This window comes from Mchenga conophoros, linkage group LG11 (assembly GCF_057382185.1).
Source record: "Mchenga conophoros isolate Kocher_MC1m ecotype Shallow Benthic linkage group LG11, M_conophoros_male_GT1.1, whole genome shotgun sequence".
NCBI lineage: Eukaryota > Metazoa > Chordata > Actinopteri > Cichliformes > Cichlidae > Mchenga > Mchenga conophoros.
Window position 1 is genome coordinate 26462625 of NC_140536.1, and position 13539 is coordinate 26476163.

The 13539-nt window shown below is 44.0% G+C and overlaps 1 protein-coding gene across 1 annotated transcript in view; it reads right to left on the reverse strand.

Annotated features, from left to right (window-relative positions):
- The window catches only part of adamtsl4 (ADAMTS-like 4), a 39908-nt gene extending 26369 nt beyond the window's left edge, over window positions 1-13539 (reverse strand). The window contains exons 1-4 of the mRNA XM_085291998.1: window positions 13242-13539; window positions 11677-11740; window positions 7953-8539; window positions 6470-7160 (exon numbers count right to left, since the gene is read on the reverse strand). Coding sequence (XP_085148124.1) covers window positions 6470-7160; window positions 7953-8539; window positions 11677-11740; window positions 13242-13264 — 1365 coding nt within the window. The 5' untranslated portion in view covers window positions 13265-13539. The remainder of the gene's footprint in view (window positions 1-6469; window positions 7161-7952; window positions 8540-11676; window positions 11741-13241) is intronic.

Genomic DNA, 13539 nt, shown 5'->3' on the forward strand with positions numbered 1-13539 from the left:
TCTCTACAGCATTTATTTTAAACCTTATTTATTTGTCTTCTGTTTATTACTTTGCTAATCCAAATAATCCAAATCCTGCATTATTTTAGATCAACCTATCCATTAAGATACTATAGTACACTTATTGATATACTATAAAAGCTGGAACGTTTAAGTGATATACACATCAACGAATACACATAAATCAATAATTATGATCTGATTATATACTGCATATGAATCTAAAAAGTGTCATTCGGCATAAGGGGTATGTTTACTTTAGTCACTTTAAATGATTGAATTTCTTATTAAATATTCTGATCCTCGACACGTCACCCCAGTTCAAACAAATCCTGGAAACAGCCCTGTGACCAATGCTGGATCCAGATGCAGGTTTCTGGTGTATCAATATGAATGTTCATACTTTATTAAGTTGAAAAGGGTGTATATTAACTTTCCAATGTCTCTTTGTTTCCGTTATTTGTCTTTTAGTTGCTTTCACTTTCACTTTAAACGTTAATTTTCTCACATATCTTGATTTGGTTTTACTTTCTGTTTTTGTTCTTTTCCCTCTTTTGCAACTGTCTGACTTTAATTACTGCCTGTGCCTGTGTCTCACCTCTGTGTGTATATATAATATGTATAATATATATAATCCTTTGTCAGACTGTCTGTTCTCTGTGCCTTCTTCTTGCCCAGATAATTAGATGAAGTTGAAGGCTGGATAAATACCTCTAACACCTTTCACAGTTTTGTTATGTTTAAAGAAATGTTATACTGCTGCATAATGGACACGATATACTCTGACACTGACAAGTGACAGGTCGAAATCCACCAATAACACAGGCCAAACCGCAGCTTGGTCGGGATCTACCTTTAGCGCCATGCGTGTCTCAGCAGAGAAACCTCTGAAGACACACTCCTATCATCTTGCTCATTGCTCATTTATTCACCACTGAAGCCCACGCCTGCACAGCTGGCAAAATCGCCTGAATACAGGTTAAGGCTGGCCGGTCATTCCTCAAGCATGACTGCAGCACAATGCAGACAAAACAACTGACGGCCGGCCCCTGCAGCCATGAATCACCTCGCAGCACGACTAATCAGTCTCTGCGTGCATGCAAATCCGTGACATACGCTGACATATGTGTGTGTATAGGTTTGTCCCGAGTGATTAACATTCTGTGCCTAATCTTGTGACCGAGGCCGTGTGCCGCCTCTTCATAGGGAAGCTTTCAGCTATGACCTGGCGGGGCGGGGGGTGTCATGAGTCCCCTAAAGGAAATACTTCTCACTAATCAAAAAACAGGCAACGAGTGAAGGCGGGAGAATGGCGAGTAACATTGATGCTGTCCTCGGGAGAAATATGGGTTTGAGCAAAGAAAAGAAGAGAACACTGTGGCCACAAGATCAATAAACAAGTCCAAAGCTGTGCTCAAATGCCAGTTTCCATGCTTCACTTTCCATGTAGCAGCTCTACAAATCCACAACATATTTTTTAAACCAGAATGTTTTTAATACCTAGAAATCACCCTCACTTTCTTAATAACACCTGGACCTCAGAAAGAGAGAGCGACAGAGGCAGCAAGAGTCCAACCGTCTGAACCTGGAAATATTTGATCTCTCTGTGAATTCACCTCCGAGCTGCTGATGCTTAATTTCATTCATCTTTAAGAGCTGAGATGTCCCTGAGGGTGATGTAATATGGCATTTAGATTGTTTCTACTGGAACATCTTCTATATGACTTTGTAATATATATATTTATGTCCTTGTTTTTATCTAATGAGCCTTTCAGCTTGAATTCCTTCAACATTTACTTGATTATCTTAACAAAGACGTAGATGGTGAGATTATTACAACTCTCTCTCAACTCTCGCTTTAGCTTTAAGTTTAGTTCTAGTTATCTGAGGACTGATGCTAAAAGTCATCTTGAGCATGCTGGGAGATGAAGGAGGCATCAGACAAAACTGCATTTCATTGGATGACCGTGCAAATAAGTGCGCAACCCAACAAATAACAACCTACATCGTTAATTAATGTTGAAATTCTTGAAAGCATGCAGCCATCAGCCAAATTTGATCAAAAAAGGCTTAAAAAGTTTATTGATTTGCCCCCAAATAAAAGTTTCTAAAGTTATATTTTTTTCTTTGGCAGTTGTACTTCTGTGGTTTTAATTCACAATTCTTCAGCTAACTAAACACAGACCGAAAGAGATCAAAGGAACATGAACGTAATCAGGACGCAGTAGCTGTTAAAAGCAGGCGAAGCAGGCAGCACCTGCTTTTCTGTTGTTTTCTAGAAAAGCAGGTAGCTCTGCTTGCTAATGCACTAAAGCACATAAAGCTCAGATCCCTGTGAATGAGTCTGTGTGGTTTCATGCCACAACCCACCACATCTGGGCCCGTTTGTCACTTCCTGGGAACCGCAGTGAGCGTGGCAGGGCCAGCACACACTCATTAGAGCTGAGGAGTGTGGCCCCTCAGCTCTGTTAGTCATAATATATTTTCTGTTTAATACCACTTCTGTAATGACAGAGTGTGATTAGATCATCTGACTTGCTGCAGCAGCCTGAAAACAGGAGTGTGCTTGTCTTGATGGCCAGAACGCACAGTGCTGTGTCTGTGTCGAGTCTCGAAACACCCCTCATTTCTTTATATTTTGCTTCCAACGAACCAGACTACTTTTTTTTGGTGGTTTTGAGCGATAGTTTAGAAAATCTTTCAAAGTTCCCCATTTTCATTCCACTCCCTGTACCAGATCAGTTTCAGAGGATTTTTTTTAGTTTGTTAAGACACTTAACACTGACCTATGAATCATTCAACCATAAAAAAAAGCCCCTAACTTAGGATGAACCAGTGTTGTGTTTACACATAACACACAAAATGGGAAAGAACCATATTAAATTATATGTTTAGGGACTTTGTTTCCAGCAGCCTGTTAGAAAACCATCTTATTTGTTTCTATTTCTTTAATTGACAATACAAAAAAATGCAGTTTGACCAGAATAAAATTGTACTTATTTGTACAGCAAACAGAAGAACCTAGCTGAAAATTACTGGAAACTTATGGAGTGATTAATCTAAATTTGAAAAATCTGTGTTTCTAATCATCATAATATGTACAGAGGAGGTCAGGAGAGAGGGACGACAGCCGTCTATGAAAGGGCAGCATTTCTGCCAGTGCTGTTGGGGATCAGTACCAAAAGTATTCCAGGCATGTTTGTATATGTTGTAATAAATCAATACTATTTTGCATTTTCCTAGCAAATTGTAAAGAAATGAGGGGTGGTGCAAGACTTTTGCACAGTGCTGTGGAAGTGGGTCAGATATAGGAGTGAAATCAGTGAAATTTTAATACATAAAAGCATTATATGCATTATCTTTTGTGTTATTGTCTCATCAAGATGAAGAGTTCGGTTTGAGGAGGGTCATAAATAATGTTGCTTTAAGCCTGTGGTTCTCAAACTGTGGCTCTGTAACCGACGGGTGGGCACAGAACCACTGCAGGAGTTTTCTGATTTTACCTTAAATCTCACCTCAGAGCCTTTTGTTGGTGAGGACTGAAGTTTATCTTGGCTTCCAAATTGAGGAATACAGTAAAGGAAGAAACACTGGTTTAGGTCAATGACAAGAACAATAAATTAAGAGGAAACTGGATATAGAGAGAGGACACTAAACTAGGACTAATAAAACTGTGTTTTTTGGAAAGTGCGAGGTGGATGTCCTGCCGGTCGTGACTATAAATGACATCATTGGGTCTGAGGAGCGCTTCCTTGACTTTCTGGTGTAGAAGTATTCACTGTTAGTCATTCTACGTAAATATTTACACTCATGTAAAGCACAGAAAGAGGAACCGAGACAAGATGGAGCACTTAGACGATCGCAGAAATTTATTAGAAAGACCTCGGACAGGAAGGGACAGGAGGTGTCTTTGTGACGCGTCTGCTTCTAACTCTTTTTCCCCTCTTCTTCTTCTCAAATTTCACCTTCTCCTCCGCTCTTCCTCACACAGAATAACTTCTTCTCCTGTTACACACACACACGAACCCAAACTCTTTCTCTTGCTCACACACACACACACACACACACACACACACACACACACACACACACACACACACACACACACACACACACACACAAAGTTTTCCATGAATCTGTTTCTTCCTTTGACACAAACTTCGTCTTCCAGCAGAATCTTTTTCTTCCTCTCCATCCAAGTCAATTGTTTTGCTTCAGTGAACCACGCCTCCTTCTACACCTCTGTCCCCATCCTTCCACACCAAAACACTCATTCATTTTCCATCTCTCTGTCTTCACCGCCTTGTTCCCTCCCCACCTTTTTACTTCCCTTGCCCTTTGGCTCGCCCTCCCACTACTATGGGCACATTTTCTAAAAACAGTACTCCCTTTCACTACTACTTAACTGCGTCACTTCCTTTACCACCCTCCCCTTATTCCCTCGCTCTGACACTTACGCACACATCTTGCACATCTGACCTTTGGCCCTTCTCGCTTCCTCTGTCCCTCTCTTGGTTCCCCATTTGCTTCACTGCAACAGCCAGTCACACTTGCAATGTGCCTCAGGCACACCGTGTTTTGACAAACACACCTAATAGATAATAGCATGTGTCATTCTCCAGATCTGGCTCACTCCCTGAATTACAAACACACACATTATATATACAGTTCATACAAGCCTGGGCAAAGTCTTGCATTCAGCAGGACTTGAACCTATTTTTAAGACACATAAAACCAACAATCTACTGGAGCAGCAAGAGAGGCTGAAACAGAGGCTAATGTTGGGTAAATATGTAACCCAATGAGTCAGGCTCAGCCATCACAGGACTGCTATTAGCACTCTTGGCACACACAGGTCATGTATTCTGCCAGCTACTAAATCTGTTTTAAAATGGGGACGACTGAACACTGAACAGGACACAGACAGAAGGAAAGAAAGATAGGGGGATAAAAGACAAGTGCAGAGAGGCTGCCAAATTATCTGCAGAGGGAAAAGTCAAGGGATTGTGAGTGCCAACGTGAGTGCCCCGTTCGAGTGTCTACTTCCACTCTGATGAGAGCAAGCTGTAGATGTGGACTGTGGGGGCAGGAGGGTGTAGGTGCGCATGTGAGTGTGGCGTTCATTGAGCCCAGTCTTATCACGTCCTCCTGCGCGCCCACTTAAGATAGACCTGCTGGAATAAATAACCCAGTCACATGTCACCCTGGGTATTTTTGCCGTGATTCGAGTGCTCAGTTTTGTTTAATCGTCTCTCCATCTGCAGAGGGAGAGGTTAGCTTTTACGCATGTATCTAAGGTTTAGTTCTCATATAATTCCAATCATTCTTTAAAGCAGCTGAAAAGCTAAGAAAACTGAACAATAGCTTTGGATACTTGTTGCCACGTGCACGAAAGCATTTTAATTTGATCCTCAGGTATCACACAGTGTCTATAAATCAGGTATTTTTATAAATGCCTGACTACAGTTAACGCTTTTTGGCTACTGGAGCTGAAATATGTAAATTTCCATGTGCTGTCGCCCTCTCCAGAGACCAGATTTGACTGATTGATAGTTGAGAAATGGCAGCGATGGCCGAAGGTTGTGTGGAAGTCTGCTGTTAATTTACAGCAGCCATAGCAAGAGGTGGAAAACGTCTAAGCTTGCCAATTGTAATCCTACCAGGCTGAATGCAGCTGATGGCTGAAAATACTATCATATGTGCAGAGCCTTTGTGCTTTGAGTTATTTTCCCTTTTTAAACAAGTAAGGTCAGCTTGAAATGGCACCATAGATACACCTAATACCTGCTGTACTGCTTGGAAACTTTATCCGCAATATTCACTCTAAATCTCACAATTAATTGAGTGAAATCAAGTGCAGCGTTCTCGCCTGAGTGAAGCCTGATTTGCTGCAAGGTCGACCCCAGATTCTCACCTGTGCGTTGACAGTGAGTTGGCCCATCTGGCACGAGCAGCCCGACGGTGTCTCTGGCTCCTCTTCTTGGCAGCTCTCTGCTCAGATAAAGCTCTCACTGTGCTGCACTGATAGGTATGGAGCAGGTCGCAACCCCAATCATAAGACGGCAATCAATGCAGGGCCCGAGCCAGATGTGCATTTGCCCAGAGTAACACCCACAGTGTTTATACTCACATGTATGTGTGCTGTAAAGACATGCACATGTGCTTAATTTTCTTGTGTAGTTTCACTGGAGTAAATGTGTGTTCTGGTTGTATCCCAGAATACACAAATGGCATGGCGTAGCGGAAGCAGTAGGAGGCATTTTCCGTCTCAGTGCTCAGAGACAACCAGCTACTGTTGGAACTGGAGAAACTGGAGAATAGTCTACCTATCAAATATTCACTGCACGCATACGAAGCGAGCGCGACTGTAGACTGAATGATTGGGTGTGAAGCCGGTATATTAAGTGGAAAATTAATTGTGTGTTGAAGACTCACAGGTGAAGATTTGGACACAATCTTTAGGTCTTACCTGCGAGAAACACCTGCGGTACTCCTTCTCCGGCCCTGCGCATGTGTACGTGCGAGGAGCCCCACCTTCTCTGCCTGACTCCATCCCCAGGTGTGAGACGTGCGGGTGCTGTAAGGGGTAGATGCTTCCGGCAGGTGGAGCTTGGGGACTGAAGGCCGGGTGGAGCTCCCTGTCTCTGTGCACAGGGCTGCTGCGGTGGAGAGGTGGGGAAAAAGGTGAACCGGCTGCAGGGGAGTAGGGCCGCGACAGAGGAGGGACAGGTGGAGGTGGGGCAGTGACGGAGCTCCAGTCAAACCGTTGGCGGCTACTGAAGACAGACGGTAGCGAGGAACGTGATAAGGGACGAGAGGGTGGGACTTGCCCTCTGGCCCTCCCGTGCTGTGTATGGGTGTGAGAGGGTCGCAGCAGAGGGCGGATGGTGGGAACTGTGGGCACCTTCTCTGCGGCAGGTGTCTCAGAAATCTCCCGCTCTGCATTCTCCTCCTCCTGCCTGTCCCTTTCACCCCTCTCAGCCTCCTCTTCCTCTCCCCTGTTACTCTCTGTGATGTCCTCAGGAGCAGCCTGTTCGGGCGCTACTGTGGCATCTTCAGTGCCGTTCACAGTGTGGCGAGCTTGGCGGTTTTGACGATGCAAAGGCAGAGAGAAGGGAACTCTGCCGTATCCAAACTGACCTGGACGGATGCTGGAAGACCTGAGGGTCAAAAAGAAAAGGCAGATGAAGAAGAGGAAGGAGAAGAGACAGAGAGGCAGAGTAAATTTATTATAAACGACACACAACCAGCAGCCTGTGGTGAGCGGGAAGGGTGATGCCTTGCCTGTCTGGATGACAAAAAACAGACGTAATGATGTAATAATACAGTAGATACCAGAAACAGAGATGGGCAAGTTCCCAAAGCTTGAAACATAATAACAAACCCTGTAATGCTTAAACAATGTCAGCGGTTTAACTAATGGCACCTGAATGAAGCCTCAACATGTCAGTCGAACATTACTCTGAAAACAAACCGGCAGTTTCTTTCATCTTTGTAACATCACACCTTCCCTCACGCCCAGTGATCAATCTTTTCTTGTGTTTTTGTCCACGGCGATGCTGTTGTTCCCCATCCAAACAACCGAGTCCGTCTATTTATCCTAAACAAACCGCCGTTGCTACTGCCAGCGATGCAAAACTCACTTCCTTTGACATTTTCCTGGAAAAAGCGAACTCAAGAGTGCTGAGTAAGGCAAAATGTAAATGTTCTGTTTTTTGGGTTTTTTTGATACGTGCCATAACTGTGATGGAAAGAAGCTTACGTAGATTAGCATCCTTAAATTTGGACCTTGTTTTTCTTGACTTGGTGGTTTATAGGTCATCATCCTCAAGGTGTTTTGTTACGCTGTTACGTCACAACTGGGTGGGTTACAGGTGCAGTGGTGCACCCAAACTGTTGCTCTTTAAGTAAAATTAGCTGTGTTTTTTGGTCTTTTTTTTAAAATCACTAACCTTCTTGTAGGTAAACCCTCCCGGCTGGTGGAGACCGACCTTCTGCTCCCCCCTCCTCCTGCTCTCAGTGCTCCAGGATTGGTTGGTCGCCTGATGACCCGTGCTGGCTGGTTGTAGCCGTGTGCTGGCGCCCGGTAGGGAGATCTGAAAACAGGAGGCACGGGGTCTTGATTGTTTGAGGAGAATTCTGGCTGGTACAAAGGAGGTGATCGATTGGTTTGCGCTGGTATGGGAGGCCCTCCTCCTCCTTCAGCGGGTGTGTCCCGATAAAGAGGCAATCCTGGGTTTTGATTGGTGGAGACTGACGTAGAGCGATAAGGCAGGTGGTGCTGCCCAGGGTAACGAGGAGGATAATAGGGACGCACAGGTGAGACGGCAGGATCTCCGACGCCCCCGGGAAGATAACCTGCCCAGTTTGGTGGAGAGTGGGATAGTGGAGGGGCCTGCGGAGGAGGTGGAGGTAAACACTTCCTGCTCCTCTGTGAGATGCCCACGCCACAGGTTTGAGAGCATTCTGACCACTCCCCCCATGTTGACCACACGCCCGCTGCAGGCTCAAACACCTGTCTGGACCTTCGACCTGCCACCTGAGACACAAACACACACAAGCTGTCAATAAAAAGCGGTGCCAAGATCAGACAGACATCTTAAAATCTCATTCAACGGAAGAAAATCCAAACAGGAGTATCAAAGATAAACGATGATGATAATACTAATACTACTACTACTAATATTAATAATAATTGCATTATATCAAAGAGGGCAAGTGTGACATATATGAAGCAACAATTTATGATTTAAACAAACATAATAAAACTGTTTCTGATGAAGTGATCACCTTTACTGACATACTCAAGCTACTCTTCCAAAGAGCAAAACCTTGTTGTCAAATTTTAAAGATGTCTTGAACAAAAGTTCTCTGGTCTTAATATCTTAATAGAATTATGAATGCAACAAAGTACCATCCGATTTTAATCCACCATACAATACCATCAGGTAAGGATCTGATTGGCAACAGCTTCGTTTTTCAGCATCACAACGATCCCACACTGCAAATACACTACAAACCCTCCCCACAACCCAGACCTCCACTTTACTAAAAAGTGTTGGATCATCTTGACAGAGAACAGAACAAAAGGCAGCCAACATCCAAAGAAGAGCTCTTCAAGAGTCCTTGAAGAAGTCTGGAGAACTATTCCTGAAGACTACTTACAGACGCTGTGAGAAAGCTGCCTCAGAGAGTTCATTCTGTGTTTAAGAATAAAGGTACCAAATCCTGACTTACAAGCTCATGAGAATTGCACAAACTCTAATATACTGTATTTCTACATTCTATGTTTCAATAAACTGCTGCAGCTATTTAGTTTTTTAAAGATTTGAATGTCAAAAAAGTCTATAAAGGTAAAAGAAAATTTGCTAAGTATCTAAAGTGCTCCAATAAACCACTGCAGCAGCTGCACCTCTGACTCAAAGGGTGAAACTTGCAAACCCTGACAATAATTTAAAGAAGTTCTTAACTCAGTAATAACTGCCATTGCAAAATCCAAACTGTCTCGAAATCCTTTTTCTTCACAGAAACAGAGTTCACTGATGAGCTATAGTCTCATGAATTTCCTTCCTCTGGGGCCAAAATATAAATCCTACACATACTATCCTTCGCCGAGGCTTAGGAGAGACTCGGGCACCTGCCAGCAGCTTGTGAGCAGGAGGAGCCGGCGTCGTATGGACGCACTGCAGAAATGACAAAAATCAGGGCTGATTGCTCTGTGCAGTCTTGTTTGTACATATGAATGTGTGTGAATGCATGTATGTCGGTGCCAGTTCAGGCTTTGCTCTCTTCCTCTGTGGTTATAAAGAAATGTTTCTCCTCTCGTTTCATAACTGAAGCACTGGCCTGGTTGGCAGACCTGCAAACATGCGAGCTGAACAAAAGTTTCCATTGAGAACGAATCAAAACGTGAATCTGTGCTCTGCTTCTCTCCTCTCTCTTTCCAAGTGTGTAAATGCATGTCTAAATTGGCAGAAATGTGCAAGTAAACATCTTGTACAAACTGTTTGTGGACAGAGGAGAGAGGGGACAAATGTAAGCCTGAGCGCATGTGCGGGCATGCTCTGATCCTCCAGTTCGCCACCAGATTATAAAAAAAAGAAAGTTCCTGTCTTGGTCTGGGGTAACATGGCAGGAGGGTGGGAGAAAAAGAAAGAGAAAGAAGTGAGGAGGATGAGGAGGGGGTCGAGACGCGCATGTGTGTGTGTGGCAGTGGGGAGGCGTGCGCTGTCGTAATGAGTGACATCAAACACAGCTGCCACATAACTGGGACCATTAACGAGCTCCGTGCAGTGACCCCCACAGCAGCCACCATCGACCTCTGGAGCTACTGGTTAAACTCCAGCGACACTGCTCCTCTACCAGGCCTGGACCAGTCAGGGGTGCAGATATGTCTTCCCTCCGCGCAGTCATTTTCCAAGATCACACTGGTGGGACTTTGCCCTTTAAAGCCGTTTTTTTTAAAAACAATATTCACACGGCCAGATTACAGTTAAAGAGTGGCTTTAATCATTAGTGGCACTGTGGGTTTCCAGTGGAAGAGAACTTTTTCCTCCTTCTTTCATCTTACGCTTTCATCTTATTGCCAGAGAGACACATTTTGGCTTGTGGCCTTCAAGATAAAAATGCAGCTCTTTACAAAGAACATTCACGTGAATAAAGTGCTAACAATGATGCTAAAAAAGGGAGAAAGAAATGTGCACATGTACAATACAGTACAAATGAGAGGAGTCTGACACAAAGGTCAACGAAGCGACGCACAAATTGGACGACTGATTGAATATAACACTGATCATTATAAGTCAGTAAGCTTTGGTTCTTATGGTTGTTGTATGTTTCAAGAGACGTTCTTTCCAAAGATGTGCTGCTTCATAGGTAGAGAAGCATCTTTGTCCTCCTGTGTGGTGAAACGCAGGTGTGATGTTCACCTGAAAGAAGCTAATGCCACAGAGAACTCATCCAATAACTAAAGCTGAACCTGGCTCTACTTTTACAGCTATGCAACAGGTCCATCATCATCATGCTTGGCATTAAAAGCAGTTTTATTAATAATGTAGGTTTTTTTTTTAACCTATTTAGCTTGCAAATGTAGCAATAAAACAGTAATGAGCAACTAGTTTCCAATGTGGTGCTGTGTGTTGCTGAATCTGTTTACTCTGTAATGAATTTTTGGGCCAAGCAGCACATGTCCGCTTTGGTCTTAGCCTGATCATCTGTTAAATTCATCTTCAAAGTGCTAAAAATAGGGTTGCTGTTCTTGTTTAATTAAAAGATGCTGAGATCTGTAGTGAATTGCAAACTTTAGGCTCCAGCATTTCTCCCCTGACTGCCTTTTCTCGCCTAGTTGCAGTATGAGGATGCTAAAGTAAATCATAGAGGGAATGTTAATCCCCCCAAAACTCTTAATTTGTTCAGTTTTGACTGGTAAAGTCTCACAATAGCTGCATAAAGCATGATGACTACATATTTTGCTATTTGTCTTTCACTGGACGTCCTCACGGGCAGTAAGGACAGGATGGACGCCTTCATGTCCTGTAACTCTTTCAGTGTACATGAGTATGTGAGTGACGTTTAAGAGAAGGTGAACCTGTCCTTTCAACTGCTGTCACCTTTCACCCCTCTGAAGTGAAACTGTTGTGTTGAGCTAACTTAACGATCTAATGGCTCATGGCTCACCTTCCTCTTGGCAGTCCTGGTCACGGAGGTCGTGACCACCACAAAGCTCCACAGCACATAGAGCCTGGAGGGACAAAGAATAGAGGGTAAAAAAGTGGGAGATATACAGGATTTAAAATATCAGCAGGTTGAATGAGGTCTTTTGTAAAGCACGCAGTTAATCCATGACCTGCTATATAATGTTCAGACTTAAAGACTTTCATTAGTCCCTGTTGAGGGATTGTCAGCTTTCTTAAACTTTTCCTTCAGTGTACATTTGTTTTAAAAGGTGTTACAAGTGTTACCCAAACACCTTATTAAATGTTCCAGTGACCTAAGTGTACTTTACCAACCAATTATGCCCCTTTCTCCCCCACTCTGGGTGGCCTGTGGGCTCAAATGGGTGTGAACAAAAGTTTCTTTTTCCCCCTTCAAGGATCACAGGCAAGCATCTCAATCAATCTGGGAAAGCCTGGGAGGTGCTAACAAACTAATGGGTTTTAACAGCAAGCATGTTTTCCCTCTGCATGCCTCTCCCTGCGTGTGTACACACCCTGAGGATGTGGTTTTTAGAGACACACACACAGCTGCCACGCTCTCGGGCTCAATAAATTGCAACATCCGAAATCATCTTGTAATTTCAGCTACTTTTAATTCGAAGGTGTGACGTTCAAAGACGTGCTGTATGGCTGGGGTGGCTTTGGAGTTGTTGAATTGGGCATGAAGCAACAACTGGGGATTATGTTGAGTCGCTGACTGGGCTGGGCAAAAGCTGTTCACCTGAAAAAGTAGTTTAAATCCTCACATGAGTCGTAGAAGTCTCACTATTCATTGAGAAAGGAAAAAGGAAAAAAAGACAGATAATACACTTGTTTCAAAGTCTGTCTATAATTATCATAGAAACCGAGACAAGTGTATTGAAACAAGAGGGATAAATTATTTCCATCTGATAAGGAAAATAGCGAGAACACGATCCTAAACAACTTGCTAAGATGGACCTTTCAGCGCTCACCACCAGAACCAAACCATCCCCACAATCACCAGTCCGCAAGCCACATGTAGTCAGAGTAATTGGTCCCTTCTACCCAGTGTGGTGCACCGCCGCGGTCTCTGGAAGTTTCCCCACACCAGACTATACAATTACCCCCGAAAAACACAAAGATCCCGCACAACAGAGCCGCTCAGGCCGAAGTAAAGACCCCCTACGCGGGTCCACGTTTCCCTCGCCGCTACAGTGGCACATTGTAGAATAACCTCAGAGCAGCGGGGACAGGGGAACAGAGGGAGAAAGAGAATTATATCAGTGGAGAAAACTCCCAAAAATCTGCCCCGAGGAGACAGAGGGAACTCCGAGCTAAAAAAAACAAAAAACAGTCGCCTTTGGGTGAATTCCTTTCAGATTACCTGGACAGCGCCCAGTGCGCAACAAGAGGGCATCGTGCGTAAAACCGCAAACTTTACCACAAAACAAAAACAACTTTCTGAAACAACTCTGCGCACAAAGTTGGACTCAGTCTCCCATGTGGTGTTTTCTACGGACAGACCGAGAGAAGCAGCAGGGTGCAGCAGACGTGAAGAAGTTTTACCTGAACAGCAAACCGAGCTGCATGCTCCAAGAGTCTCCCGCACGGTCCCGACTCCGCTCACAGATAATAATTATCAGTCCAGTTTAGTTGTCTAATCCGATCTGCGGAGCCCTGAAAGAAATGTGATAAAGTCCTGCGAGGACTTCAGCTCTCTTCTCTCTCTCTCTTCTCTCTCTCTCTCTGTCCCCTTCCTCCTGTCACAGTCACTCCCCGTGATTTCTGGAGAGTGGGAAGAGTTTCGTTTTTTTCTCTTTCAGTGCCGTTCACTCGACAACTTCTTTGGGTTCTTAATATAAAC